We start from the raw sequence: 15,339 nt of genomic DNA, 5'->3' as shown, positions 1-15,339 counted from the left end.
AAGAAAACAATAGGCATATGTTTAATATTGCTTACCTTTTCCCCAAACATATACACATGATTTTTTAAATAAATTTAATATGAACACCTGAAATCAGTAATTATCTTGTGATATTAAAAAATGTTTATGACTTGTAAAATCATGCCAATATAAAATGAATTTAATCAGGGCTTTATGTGGGATGAAAAAACTGGGAGGGGAGTCTCTCAAATGGGCGTGGCCAATGAAATTAAGGTCGTAGCTTAAAAACATGAAAGTTAGAAATCTGTGCTTAACATAGTGTGTGCCGCCCGACTTGTATTTTGCTATTTCTGTCATTGTATCCGGATATATGATACAGGAAGTTAGGACTATTGGCTTTGTCAATGGTTGTTAGTTGCATAAGATAAATAAGCAGCAACTATGACTTGTATATAATATTGAAAAAGCTTCCACTTACAGCCCTGGTGACACCACTACAATGTTGCCGCTCCTGAGTTTCAAAAAGCAAAGGGAAATCCTGAGAAAAAATTACTATTAACCCCTTGGCCACTGCGGTAATTCCGCTGCAGCCCTGGGGGTGGGGGGGAGGGGGTGGGTGGGCCACGCAGCGCCGCCATGCTTGTGACAGAACCACGCCGTCACGAGCCACGGGCGGGCGGTGCTTATGACGGCGTGGTTCCGTCACGACTCCGCCCACTCACTAATTAGCCCGCGCAGGCGGGAATCAGTGCCCCGCGGGCGGAGCGGCCGCAGCATCACGGAACCACGCCGTCATGAGCACACGCCACCCGTGGCTCGTGACGGCGTGGTTCCGTCACAAGCATGGAAGGGGTTAAGGGATTTCCCTTCCCCTACATCGCTCACCTGGCATGACGTCATGCCCATAACTTCTCCACTAATGAGAAGTGAGCAGTGTGAGCACGCGCACATCATGTGCCTGCTGTCACTGCAGTCAGGAAAACACGAACCCCCTGTGCCTGGTAACAAACCAGAGCCCGATAGAGACAGTTTCGAGGCATCCTTTAAAAAACTGCCGGTGCTCAGCACTGGTGAGACCCGGCTCACTCAAAGGCCTGAATTTAATGATTCCTACCTACTTTTCAGTTAATAACTTTCTCTGTGGCTTCTGGTTCCGTTCTATTATCTGACTGGCTTTTGCTGCCTCTTCGCGTTGCCGTCTCTGAGCATGTTCTCTTGATTAGTGTCTCGCGTTCTGGGCAAATGCGACAGAACACGCGATACCCGCCTCTTTGCTAGTTCATTTTATAAGAAAGGAACTGGTTCTTCTGTACTGCACTGACGTATTTAGGCACGCTTCGGATACGGGCATTTCACCTAGAAAATACATTCAATATCAGGAAAGAAATGTCTCGGCAGAACTCAGAAACGGTGAGTAATGTGCTCGGAGAGAATGAAGTTTGACGGAGTACTGCCAACATGCGGTAGATTTATTCATGCAATGAAAGACGTGAGTTTTGAGAATGCGATTTGTGACATGTCTCATAAAAGTAATTTACGGGGAAAATGTCTGCAGTAAGAGTCTACAATAAAATGACTGTCTTTCTGTTTTGAAGATGTGTTTACGGGTCTCGGGAGCATGTTACATTAAGAATTAGGAAGCAGCATAAAAACATTTTTTTGCACTTCAGATTTGGCGGTATTAATGCAAACTAATTTAATTGCTTGCAAAAGACAATCGTTTGGGATTCATATTATTGGATATTAGCATTGGCATTGCTCTGCCTTATGTTAAAGAGACTGCAGATATGCGGCCTTTGTCTTCAAGAGTACACCTCTCGAGTTTGTTTACATATGCAACGAGAGAGATTGATGGTGACCCCTTTTAGTTCAGCCATTTCTCCATCTTGAATTAGAAATGCATAAGGCAGGCTTGAAGCAAAGAATAGGCTGTTTTTTAATTGGCGTCTACAGTGGTGGCCGCAAGGATACTTCCGGGGTGTTCATCACCTCGAAGTACATCTAGAAACCTGACAGAATAAACCTTCAGCGAAACTTCAAAAGTCCCTGCTGTCCGGAAATACAGGAACACGTCTTCATGTCAACATACAGGCGTAATGAAAAAAAATACACATATTTGTGAGGATCCACTGACACAGGAAGTCTAAAAAAGTGACTTTTTTTTCCCCCTTGTTGAAGTTAGCAGGTTTCCTCTTATTAAATTTGTTCACACATTCGCATTTCCTTTATGATTAACAGCCTATTAATGCTATTAATGCAATCTTTCTTTTCAGTAGGGCATGTGAATCGTTTGTTTCAGAGTTTTTAAATCGCCAGATGACAAAGATTCAAGTCTCTGGTGTTTGCAAAAACGAGGAGTATCCGTCAGTTAATGGAATGCAAAACAACCAATTATCAAGACTCGCTCTCAGTAATGTTTACAACCTCCTCCTGCACGGCAAACACAGCTTTAATCAACCCAAAGTGTACTACAGACTCGGTCTCCAGGTCGATAGCTTAATTATCACTGTGGGGCAGCAGCAAATGCTATTTCTGAAAATTGATCAATAATTCTAGGGTTTCCCCCACCAATGTAAATTCAGGCATTTGCAAACTCGGTCCACGTTTTTCTCAGATGCTACAGGTGCTCAATGGCAGGAATCGTAAATTTATAATTAGAAAAATTGCAGTTCATGATAAAGTCTTGATTAACCCAGTCAATGTAGCAATAGATAGTATAAATAAGGAGTTCCAAAAATGAACGAGCAACCCGAAGCTTCATCAGACTTAGAACAGGCCGCTCAGAATCTCTCCGCCTGGATCACTATATGCGCCGACAGAGTCGCCCTGATGAAACCAACAAAACCTCAAAACACGCTTGCTAGTACTCCCCAGAGCTCAAAATTACCAAGCGCAACAGCCACTGACTCGAAGAAACAATGGTGGTCCACAAGGACCTCTCAGACAGATCCACTTACAAAGTAGCTTGAAGCAATTACCACCGGCAATTTGAGGAAGCCGAGAGAGCAGCCCTCTCAGCCCCCATCGGTGCAGCAACTACCACCAAAAGAAATATTCAAAATAGTCAAGGAATTCTCCAACACAGCAGCCACATAGACCACAATCCACCCCTCCAAAGAACTCTGCGACACCCTCTCAGACTACTTCCACAGCAAGATTGCCACCATCTACAACAAACCTGACCCCCGAACTACTGCCCTCAAGCGCCTCAGCCTACCAGCACACACCAGCGGAAGGATTTCCACGTGGTCTCCATTCACCACATGAACCACCACAGCCATCATGTCATGCTGCTACAATAGTCAACAATAACAGTTTCATAGAGCTAAGCTCAGAGCTACCCAGACTGGAAGGCACCACCACACTGGTTTGCAACAAGAACTTAGACTCTTATGCAGAAGCCCTAATGAAAGAAAGCCAGGGGCACACTCCAGAGTCTACTTGGTTGTTTGTAATGGTCCTTTATTATATGTTTACACATTGTGAAAAATCCAGGAAAAAGCAAATTTGGTCACTATTCCTGATAGGATTTGGGAAAACACAACAAATGGTCAAGCTGGGGAAGAGCAAGCGAAAACTGAGATAAGCAGTCTCCAGCAGCCAGTGTATAAATGCTTGTCTTTGATCTGCTACATTGAACTATCAGTTTAAACTGTAATGAATTTCTCACTCTTTGACTTTTTATTGGTTTTAAACAAAGATGTTTGGAATATTTTATTGCAATGGCTTTATTTAACTATGCAAAATAAATAAACTTGTAAACTTGATAGGATTGGGAAAGGTTATTGATTGTTAAACCAATTTCTTCACAGCAATTGTAAAATAACTTTTAATGGATATTGATCCTACATAGGAGAAAAGACAACACACTGCACTCTTTGGTTATCCATTAAAATAAAATTAAAATAAATGGTTTGAAAATTAGTCATTATGGCAAGAGCAGCAGAGCCAATTCTTTAAAGGAGCTTAGGAGTAGAAGAGGTCAGATAAACATAAATTGCAGCTATGCCTCCCAGGTTCCAAAGTCCACATATATTCCTTCTGTTGGAAGGGACACTGACAGGCTACAGATAGTTTTATCGCAGTGTGAGGAAAGAGAATATGTCGATGTGATTTGAAGAGAATATGTCATTGGGAGTGGCCCTCATAGTTCTTAATAGACACACTAGTGCAATTTGTAATGCTTGAGTTTTATTTTAATTTGTATATACATATTTCATAAAATTGAGTTTTTTTCCTGCTGGCATATTATTAACATCTTTCAGTATTATTAATGCAGTTCTCAAGTATATAAAATGTATTAAGGCTCGGTTCTGTATGAACTAAAAAAAAACACAAAAGCTAAATCACTTAAACTAAAATATTAAGTGGAAGACATTTAGGATAATCAAAGTGATGGAGTTTTTAATATGCCTTGAATTATTTGTCTTGCCAGGTTGCAGTTACTTTCTTTGATGTTGCTGCCTGCTTCTCTGAAGAGGAATGGAAGCTGTTGCATGAATGGCAGAAGGAACTTTACCATAATGTTATGAAAGAAATTCACCAAGTCCTCGTCTCACTGGGTAAACCTATACTGTTTATCTTACTGTATATCCGTGCTTTCAATAAAGCAATCAGGGTTTTGTATAGAGCACTACTCACCCCTTAGGGTCCCAAGCGCTTTAGAATCTGTTTATTGCTTAATGTATACAAGGGTATCCACTTGATCTTGGTCTGAATATGGAATTAGATACAGTTTAATTGTAGGTGAATACAATCATCGAAGGGTCCTGAGGAATCCCTACTCTCAACATGTCATCACTGTATTTAGAACCCTTGCCCAAAATGGTTGAATCAGTGGACTGGGGCACCACTTAAGTACAGTTCAGCCTGCCTGACTGATTCGTTTAGAGCATTTGTCAAAGTTTTGGGTATTCTTAATATAGGCTTTTTGGAGGTCTAGTACTCTGTGAGGAAAAGTTTGCTTTGTTTAGGTCTTATGCAAACAAGTGCTAATTTTACAGATTTCTTGATGTCACAACAACGTTTTTCTGTGATTGTATTTCTGTTTGGAATCATCTATTGAAGGTTTGAAGGAGACAGAAATCAAACCCTGCATTCGGAAACCTAATCTTTGCCAGAGATTTTGGTCTGTGTGAATAGTGTGTGCTCGCAATGTTTTGTTTTGGGAGTATGTTGCTGTAGAAAGGTAGAGTATTATGTTGTGATGCTGTTTAGGCTTAACCATTCAATACTCTCACAATACCCCAAAAGGGTCCTTGATTTACACTAATAAATCCTTAGTTCAGTTCTGGTAGGGTTGCAAAGAGCAATCCAGCTTTATTTTTTTTTTTTATATAATTCTTTTTAATAAAACAAAGCATCAGAGAAAGAGAACAGTACAGAAGAGTCAAACCATAGCTAATAGAACTCCTTCGGGGGTGTAGTAAACCAACGTATATACATAACAATAGCTTTACGGGGATGGGGGTACATCAAGAACAACATCTCTAGGTGGCACACAGATATCCCCCTGTACGCATTCCAAGGTCCCCATACTGAGACCCACTTTCGAGGGCGGCCCCTTGCTATGTAAACAGTCTTCTCTCGGCACATACTCCAATCTAAGTTATTTTTCCAGCTATCAAGGGTAGGAGGCTGTTCGGATCCCCACTGCTGGGCAATATTCCTTTTCGCTATCATATAACTTAATGTGGCCCACTGTGTCTGCGCGGAGTTAAGATCCGTGGGTTCCCATATGTTAAGGAGGCATCTCCTCGCCTGTGGTAGCAGGGAGATCCCCAATACCTCCTGTATAGTGTCATGAACCCCACGCCAGTACTCCGTGATATTTTGACACTCCCAGATAATATGGAAAAATGTCCCCAGAAGACCACACTTCCTTCTACATAACCCAGAAGTAAACAACCCCATCTGTACAAGGCGGGCCCTGTGACATAGACTTTGTGTAATATTTTTAACTGGATGAGCCGCAACCTCGCAGGAATAGCAACCACTTTTGAAGAGGACACAGCCGATTGCCAGTCCTCATCATCCAGTTCCAATCCGTCCCGCACCCACTTATCCCTCAACTCCTTGAGTAATCCACCCTGTGATTAATTAGTTTCTTATAAATCAGGGAGATTGTTTTCTCGGGGAGGTGGCCATCCAAAATCCTGTCCTCGAGAGGCGAAGCCTCCGGCAGATCCGCATCCACAGGCAAGGCTGCCTGTAACGAGTGCCAAATTTGGGCATAGCGAAAATACTCAGATCTCTGCAGCTCAAATTCAGCCTGCATCTCCTCAAACGATTTAATCCTCCCCTTGCCCCAGATGTCCTTAATGGTGGAGATCCCTATCAGATCCCACTTATCAAACCCTTTCGTATTCCAAAGCTTACCCAACCGCTCCGAATCAAAAAGTGGGGTAGCTAGCGTCAGTTTGTCCCTCCATCCCAAAGAACTAGTGGCATCATGCCAGATCCGCACAGCATGCTTAGTCGGCCCTGTCAAATTCAACTTTGTTGACCTTGAGTACAGCGCCCTATTGTAACTACCTCCGGGGAGGAGCCACTTATCCATAGCATAGCCGGGATCAGCCACAGGGCCATATGTGCCATGATTGATTGCTGCCAGCTGAGAAGCCCAGTAGTAGCGTTTAATATCTGGGAGGGCGATGCCTCCATCATACCAAGGGAGCGTCAGCTTAGCTAAAGCAATACGGGGTCTACCTTCCCATAAAAGACTACGCTGCAGCCCTTCCACCTCACGAAAATAACTGTCCGGAACTACGTCCAAAGTATTCTGAAGGGCGTAAAGGAAACGAGGCAGAGACATCATTTTAAAAAGAGCCGCTCGCCCCAACAAAGAGAGTGGAAGTTTCCTCCAGTTAGCGATGTCGCTCCGAAGCCTCTGCAAAGGAGGAAGGAGATTCCTGGCTTCCCTGATTGCCGGGTCAAGAGAAATGAAGATCCCCAGATATTTGAACCCGTCCGTACTAATTTTAATGGGACAGTCTCGCAGAGGGATCGGGGGTTCTCCCTTAAGCACAAACAATAGAGATTTCCCCCAGTTAATGGTAAGCCCGGAATTCCTACCAAAGGAGGCTAAGACGTTGCACACGACAATAAGGGACTTCCGAGGAGAGGTTAAATAAAGCAGGATATCGTCTGCGTACAAGGAAATTCGATCTTCCCAATCAGGGGACCACCTAATACCACGGAGAGATGGCTCCAAGCCGCCAGGGGTTCAAGGGCCAGTGAGAAAAGAAGGGGAGAAAGAGGACAGCCCTGCAGAGTGCCCCGGCCAAGACGAAAGGGCGCAGAGACCCGATTATTAACCACTATTTAGGCGAGTGGCTCAGTGTACAAAAAGCGCACCCAGCCAATAAAGTCAGGGCAAAATCCAAACTTAGTCAGAACCGCCCACAGATAGGACCATTCTATGGTATCGAAAGCCATGGTTGCATCAAGCGAGGCGATGACAGCTGGTTCCTGCAGAGTATGGGCTCTGGCTGTCACACCATGTAGCCTGTGTAAATTCAGAGCTGAATTTCTGTGGGGAATAAAGCCCGACTGGTCTGGGTGGATCAATCCACTAACCACCTTCACAAGCCTATTAGAAAGAAGTTTGGCCAGAATTTTAGGTTTGGCATTCAATAGAGAAATAGGCCTGTAAGAAGCACAGCTAGTCCTAGGTTTTCCCTCCTTGTGAATCACCACCACCGACACAACTCTCTGATCACCGGGCAAGATCCCTTTGTCCCAAGCCTCAATAAACATATCTCTAAGGTAAGGAGCCAGCTTATCAGGTCTGAGTTTGTAAAGCTCAATTGGGAGCCCGTTGGGTCCCAGTGCTTTACCCGAGTTCAAGGAGCGAACAGCTTGGGCTATTTCATCCGCCGTCAAGGCACTATCCATAAAGTCACGGTCCTCGATGGACAGGCGGGGGAGCTGTATATCATGAAGCAACAAATGGGAGTCCTCCTCTGGACGATCAGAGACCGAGGTATAAACAGTCCGAAAATATGCCGCAAAGCTATCAACAATACTCTGTGGATCCGTAATCGACGCCCCCCTCTCTGTAATTAGTTCTGGGACGACACGGTCCGCCATTTCCTTCTTGTCCACCCAAGCAATAAGCCTCCCAGCCTTATCCCCGAGGTCGTAAAGTCTGCCCTGCTGCTCCCAACCAAGAGCCTTAGCATTATCAGTGACCAGTGCTTTATAATCGTACTGTTTAAGGCTCAAAAGATGTAATTTAGCCTGCGTTATCTCCTGTTCCAATTCCCCCTCCAAACGACCAATCTCAATCTCTGCATCAACAACCTCTCTGCCCCTTTCCTTCTTTGTTCCCGATATCAGTGACAAAGCATGCCCCCTGATGACCGTTTTGAAGGCTTCCCAGAGTGACATGGAGGTAGATACCGAGCCTTCATTATCCAAAAAATAGTCGTCCAGAGCCTTAATAAGATCCCTGCAAAGTTTGGGGTTACGTAGATACCTCGGGTTGATGGGGGCTATCCTACCCGCCGCTCCCGAAACGAAACAAAAACGAAACCATAGCGGGGAATGATCGGAAATACCTCTAGCGAGATGAACAGCTTCAGTGACACAAGACGCCTGGGCCGCCGGAACCAAGCAATAATCAAGACAAGAAAGGCTGCCATGGGCACCGGAATAAAATGTATATTGCTTCCGATCAGGGTGAAGTAATTTCCAGCCGTCCACTAAATCCATTGCATCAATAAAGTCAGGCAGCCATCATTGAGCACGCCCCGTATCCCGCGGGGGATGTCTATCCATAGCTCCGGAGACCACTGCGTTAAAGTCACCCTCAAGATCAAGAGCCCAACCGGCAATTCAAGGAGAAGCTTTCCCAAATCAACAAACGAAGTGGACTGCATACCCGGGGGGACTGTCATGATTGCAGTCGGAGTGTCCAAGATGGCAGCTGGCTAACGCGCATGCGCGAGGAGGTCAGGCAGGCTTAAGAGCCAGACTTCCTTGCATCAACGCGCTTTGCGTTCTAGTCTTTGCCGATGCTTGTTACTTCCGTGTAGCGGCATTTCCTGTTCCTGTTTCCTGAACTCCTGCATTCTCCGTGATCCCCGTGTTTTCCGTGGTTCCTGTTTCCAGGGGCATTTGTTCTCCATGGCGCCCTTATCCCACAGGGCTTCCCCGCTACGCAGCCACTGTAGCTTTAAGTCTGTGAGCTCTCTGCTTTACGGTATTCTTGTGTCCCCTTGGGCCGGACTCCTCCCCTTTGATTCCGAGGGCCGACCGGACCGTTTTAGTCAGGTTCCGCTCGTCGGCAGGACTTGTTGTTCCGTCGACCGGCCGGACCTGGGCTTTGCGGTTCCGTTGGTCTCAGGAGTCCTCTCGGCCTTGGAGTTCCGCCCGTCCCCTCTTGATTCACCCGTCATTATTTCCATTAAGTTTGGCCTGATTCCTGAGGAGCCTTGATGATCCTGTTTGCTGGGTGCACTTCTACCAAGCCGGGAGGTCTTTAAAGGACGGGTAAACAGCGCGTAGCGCTGCTTTTTTTCATTATAATCCATGCCAATGTTAGTACATACTATAATCAGCTTTTTGTTTCTATATGACTCTTAGACAGTCTACGCTGAAGAAATACTGCATGGTTCCATGGTTCCATAAGGTCTTTTATGCACAATCCCTTCAGTCAGTCCTACATGGTAAGCCAAGGGTCAGGTGGGGGTAATGGAGCAATAGCGAGACAGAGTACACCAGAAGTTTTCATAGGCTGTCTTTTCTTTTTCCTTATTGATTTTTAGGAAGCATTAATAATCTTCACGCATACCACTGATTGGGCATAGGAAGCATTAGTCATCTTCCTGCACACTACTGATTGGGCATTAGAAGATACTCTTAGGTAACTATACATCAGCATATAGTTCTTGTGCACCCACCTCTCTACTGCCTTGTAACCTGTTCCTTCCCTTACAGTACCTGCCAATCTGTACGCCAGCCAGTAGAGGGTATCTGCACACCAGCCAGTAGAGGGTATCGCTCCAAGGATTTCTTCCCCAATCTTTTCCTTGTTTTGTTTCCCTTCTTCCCCCTCAAGCACCCCCGTGATCTAGAGTTTGATAGTCACAGTGGTGTTGGTGGGAAGTAGTGAACCTATCTTCAGCTCCTGGACGCTCCTGCGGAAACAACGGTGAGATCCTTACAGGGACATACACTGACAAAAGGGTAAGAACATGCCCTTCCCAACGACCTGTAACACCAACATATCTACCCCTGTCATCTTCCCAAACAGAGTCTATTACCAAAGGGAGCGCCCTCCGAGTCAGGATGCCCACCCCCCTGGAACCAGACGTAAATCCCACGAGGGCCACCAACTTGTCCCCCATTCTGTACATCGCCTTACAGGAATTAACAACTAAATGCGTCTCCTGGAGTAAAACTACATCTGGCGCCTGGCGTTTAAGATACTGTAGCACCACACTACGTTTAATTTTGTCACCCAACCCATTCACATTCCAACTCAACACCTTCAGGTCTCTACCCCCATCAACATGTGTAAAAAGGAAATGATACTCCTCTGACTGCCGCATGTTAATCAAATACAATATACTGATGCTATCAACAATCCACACAGCTGGTGAAACCACCTGAAACAAACCCCCCCTCCCAGTACTGACCCTCCACCCCCCACCCTGCACCCCTGCATGTAGCTTGCGCTCATCCCCAACTAGCAGTGTGCCTGTCGCCCCGAGTCTAATCTACAACTAACTAAAAGGAGTAAATGGAAGGAGGGCCAGAGAGACCCCCCCCCCCCCCCCACTCTCGCCACTACTTCCCAAGTCCAGGCTGGCTCCCGATAATTTCTAATCTAAACAAATCAGGAGAGTCGAATCGGACCCGCCCCAACCCCCTTCATACCATACAACAAATTAAGTTCTGCGATCTCCATTATGATTTACTCAGTATTTGAGGTTGGATTGGTGTGGCTCACTGGTTAGAGGCGGCAGACCCGGAAGCAGAGGACGGCCCGGGACCAGGGTTCTATCCCCGACGCGGCAGGGTCGTGGACCAGGGTCAGCGGACTCGATAATTCTCGCCTCGGTGGCTACTCTAACTAGGGATCACACTCGGCAACTCTGGGCATTAGCTTGCCTCATCTCCACAACGGCCCCCCACATACGCCGGGGATGCCTGGTTTCACCTTGGAGATACCCAGTAGGGACCATCTCACAGGGAAAGCCAGGACGGGTTCCCCAGCGGTCTGCAGCGCAGAGATACTCCTTCGGGAGTCGATTCTAGCGCTTTAGAAACCCACAATTATTTATTATAATTATTATTATTTGTCCGCTCGATCTCGAACCCGACCCTCCGCGTCGTTTGAATGCACCCTTTCCAACCAGTCCGACGCCACTTCAGGGTGATCGAAAAACCAAGTCTTTCCATTAAGTTCGACCCGGAGGCGAGCCGGAAACATCATAGCATATTTGATCCCCCTATCTCTCATTTTCTTCTTCACCGTCAAAAAGCTCTGTTGTTGTTTCTGCACCGCCTGAGTAAAGTCCGGGAAAAAGGAGAGGGTTGCATTTTCATACCTTAGAGGGGACCTCGAACGCGCCGCCTGTAGGATTACATCCCTGTCGCGGAAATTTAGTACTCTCGCAATCATGGGGCGCGGGGGTGCTCCAACTCGTGGTCTTCCTCCGGGCACCCTGTGTGCACGCTCGACCGTAAAGAAATTGCTGTGTCCTTTAGGCTTGAGGTGGTTGAGAACAATGTCCTCTACGAACAGATCTGGCGTTTGCCCTTCTGATTTCTTGGGCACCCCTAGAATGCGGACGTTATTACGCCTGGCCCTCCCCTCATAGTTATCAAGTTTGCGATCTGTTAGGGCTCTCGAGGTCTTAAGGTCTTGTACTTCTTGGGACACATCATCGATCAGGCTGGCCGTCTTGACCTCAAGCGTTTTCACCTTCTCATTTACCTTTGTGAGATCCGCCCGCATCAGCCCCACCTCTATCGTTACTGTGTCCAATTTGTTGTCTAAGGCCTCCATTTTCTGGCCCAGGGAAGTCTGAACCCTGTTGATGGCCGCCATAAGATCCGCCAAAGTTGGTTCCGTGGGATTGAGCGTGGCATCCTCCCCCCCAACTAGGGCCTTCTTCATCTCCACTGGGGACCCCTTGGGCAAGGTATAGCGATCCAACTTGTTGGATTGGATGGTTTTGGGTCCTTTGGAGGTTCTGGGCTGCGATCTATCCGTGCCGGGTTTAGTCGCCATCGTATTTCCTAGGGTATCAATGCTGGATAAAACCCAGGATCTACACAAGGCACCCGGGCACAGTGCTTCTGCACCTCCCGGTCACACACCGACTTTAGCCACTTCGAACAATCCTTCCCAGGGCCTCCACCAGCCCGCACCCAGACCCCAACGGACAACAGATCGGATGGATTCTCCCAAAGTTTCACTCACCCAGGCAACAGGCAAGTTCACACCAATGTTAGCGCCACCTCCAGAGGTACTGTTACAGCCACAAAGTCGAGCCGATCCAGATGAGGGCGGTCCACTCCGCTGCTAGGTTTCGCCGTCTCCAGCCACAAGAGCCACCGATAGATTTGGCCTTCATATACTGAAGTTGCGGGATGAGCCAACATCCAAAATTTTACAAAATTCCGCCATGCATGTTTAGAGGGTGCACTACATGTGGCCCGCCGGCCAGTGTATGTGCTGGACACTTCGCTCCCTTTGCCACACCCCACCCTGGCCCACTCAGCAATCGGCTGCAGAGTGCGAGCAAGGGGACACCTCCAGCTCACTCAGCCCCTTCATCGGTCATACAGTTCTCTGGGCGCACAATATTGCCAAGTGCTGCTTATTACAAGAGGCTCAGCGCCTCTGTGTGCCCCGGGTAACACCACTGTAAGAGCCTCGGGCCGGGTAGGCACAACAGCCCACAATCGAGCCACACCGCAACTCCACACCTGTCTTCACCCCCGCGGGGGCTGCCAGTCAATTCAAGGGGATTGCGGGACACAAATCGGGCCGGAGATCACCGGGCGGAAATCGGGCCAGACCGGTAATTACCGGTCTCCGGGCCCCGTTGCTGATTCACTGCGGGCGGTCACCCTGTTAATCGAGGTCCCAGCGTACACGGGCGACCAGGCCCCGATATCTCTGGACGACGCAGCTCCGCTCCGGATCCGCGATGAGGGGTCGGAATACCGGCAACAGGAGTCGCTCCACTTCACGATGCCAGGGGCAAGGCGAAATCCCAGGATGATGCAGCGAGGAAGGGGGATCGGCGGGGCCGGTCCCCTACGCGGCCATCTAGGTCGCTTGCTAGGCTCCTCCCAATCCAGCATTATTAGAGGAACATGTGTTAAGCATTTCAGAGTACCAACATGGATGATAAGTAGCTGACACAACTCAAAAGAAATCCGCCACCAATTTATAAAAATAAAGCAGATTTTTATCTTAATGTAGACAGCAAAATGAAAAAGATCAGACGCATATAACCGGAGTTATAGATTTTACAAGAAAACATAAAGCGTAGCACTACACAACTGCAGAACATTTGCATTGCGGTTAATGGGAAAAAGTGATAGTGACAATCGGTCACTTGCAGGTCGACTTGCGTAGAACCCAAGGAAGGAGAAGGTGATATGCGGGTCCCAGGACCAAGCCATGACAGTTACATTTTACCTGGCTCGAGATCCTAGGTGGAGAGCTGTCCTTTCTGTCCTTGGTGTTGAAGCATGAGCTGATGGGGCGGGTTTGAATTGGTGTTATCGCTTACAAGGTGCTGGTGGGGAGCAGGGTGGAGAAATTCGACCACATAGCTACAGCTGACATCGGATAAAGGTTTTGCGAAGTTCCTTCGAAGTGCAGCATCGAGTAATGGGGGTAGTTGCCGGACTGACAACCAACTAGTCTTGGCAGCTGTAAGCACATTAGAAAGTTATTTTGACATCCAGAGGGGAACATGATAGCCATCTGAAACTTTGTTACAGGCAGGACTACATTTCCCACAATACACTGGGCCATGTACTTCTGGGCGACCTCTTGGAGGGCCCGATGGCCAGTGATTCTTCTATTCCATGCAGTCTTTTGACTTGTGTTTGCAGAGGACTAGTGTCACTACTCCAGGGGAGTCTGGTGATGCCTTTTGCTCTCAAATGGGTCCTCTGTATGGGGGATCCGAGCTTTGGTCCAGGACGAGCCACGTTCATGCAGTTCCAGGAAGGTTGGCACAGGTGCAGAGTATCACGCCTTTGGATTGTGCAACTCCTGTTGTCGCAGACACAGGTTGTTGGAAAGTGGGTTTCTGTTGCAGTAACCCCCCCACACTTTTGGCCAGACTTGATGTGCCCTGGGTTCCTGCCAATCATGTTCCCAGGGCCTGTGTTCTTTCCCCAAAACTAACACAATTCTCATCTCTGGCCACAGGTCAGCCCCTGGTAAATGGTACCACAGGTATCCAGGGCACTGTGACTGGGGAAGACCTTAGAGGGGCTGTACCTTTACAAACATACACTGCCTTTGCAGGCTGCGTGTTTTGGTACAGAACAAAGTGAAGAGTCGACATGGCACACATCCCCGAGTGCCATGCCTACAACCCACTGCCCTGGCATAAATTAGTCACCCCTCTAGCTGGGTGCCCTATACCAGTGGTGAGGGTACAGGTGCATGAGCCATGTACACCTACAGTGTCTAAGTCCATTCTTAGACATGGTAAGTGCAGTGCTGCCATTAAGAGTATATGGTGCTGGGAATTTGTCATTACGAACCCTACAGCACAATAACGGCTAATCTGAAAACTAGGAAGTTTGGTATCAAACTGCTCAGCACATTAAACCCCCACTGATGCCAGTGTGGGATTTAATGAAAAATGCACACAGAGGACATCTTAGGTACACACCAGCCTGCCACCACAAGACATGTATCTGAAAGAAACAGGTTAGTATTAGATTCCTTACCTTAGAATATCCCCAGGCGTCAGACAGGATCCGGAAACCTTTGCGTAGCAGTACCCTTGCGCGTCGGTAGGCGTCGTCTGCGGCTCCGTGTCCGTCGTCGGCGTCGTGGGCGCCGTGATGACGTCGTCGGAGTACTTAGGCGCCGCCCTCGCGTGCTGACGTTAGTTCTTCTTTTTTCTGCTGCCAGCAAGCGCAGATCCGGAAAAAGTTGTACCCGTAGTCAATTTTTGACTAACTTTTTCGATCCTTTTTGATCATCTTTCGAAGTCGCTCGACTCCGACGGTGTCGGTAGGGATGTCCAGGTTCAAACCCTGCGTTGACTGCAACCGACTGATGTCGGTTACCGACCCCCATCGCCGGTGCCTTCACTGTCTAGGCCCCGACCATGACGACAAGTCCTGTTCCGACTGCCGGGACCTAACGTCCAAAGTTAGATG

The 15,339-nt window shown here is 47.5% G+C and overlaps 1 protein-coding gene across 2 annotated transcripts in view; it reads left to right on the top strand.

Moving 5' to 3' along the window:
* The first annotated feature begins 1,163 nt into the window (after positions 1–1,163).
* The window catches only part of LOC144818737 (uncharacterized), a 110,009-nt gene continuing 95,833 nt past the window's right edge, over positions 1,164–15,339 (top strand). Inside the window, exons 1-2 of one of the 2 annotated variants that reach the window (XM_078676437.1) lie at positions 1,164–1,371; positions 4,397–4,523. In XM_078676437.1, coding sequence (XP_078532563.1) covers positions 1,348–1,371; positions 4,397–4,523 — 151 coding nt within the window. In that variant the 5' untranslated portion in view covers positions 1,164–1,347. The remainder of the gene's footprint in view (positions 1,372–4,396; positions 4,524–15,339) is intronic. The other variant, XM_078676436.1, reaches the window with a different exon arrangement.

The sequence above is a fragment of the Lissotriton helveticus genome, chromosome 2_1 (genome assembly GCF_964261635.1).
Source record: "Lissotriton helveticus chromosome 2_1, aLisHel1.1, whole genome shotgun sequence".
Taxonomy (NCBI): Eukaryota; Metazoa; Chordata; class Amphibia; order Caudata; family Salamandridae; genus Lissotriton; species Lissotriton helveticus.
Note: the sequence above shows the minus strand (reverse complement) of the source record. Positions and strands in the feature narration are given on the sequence as shown.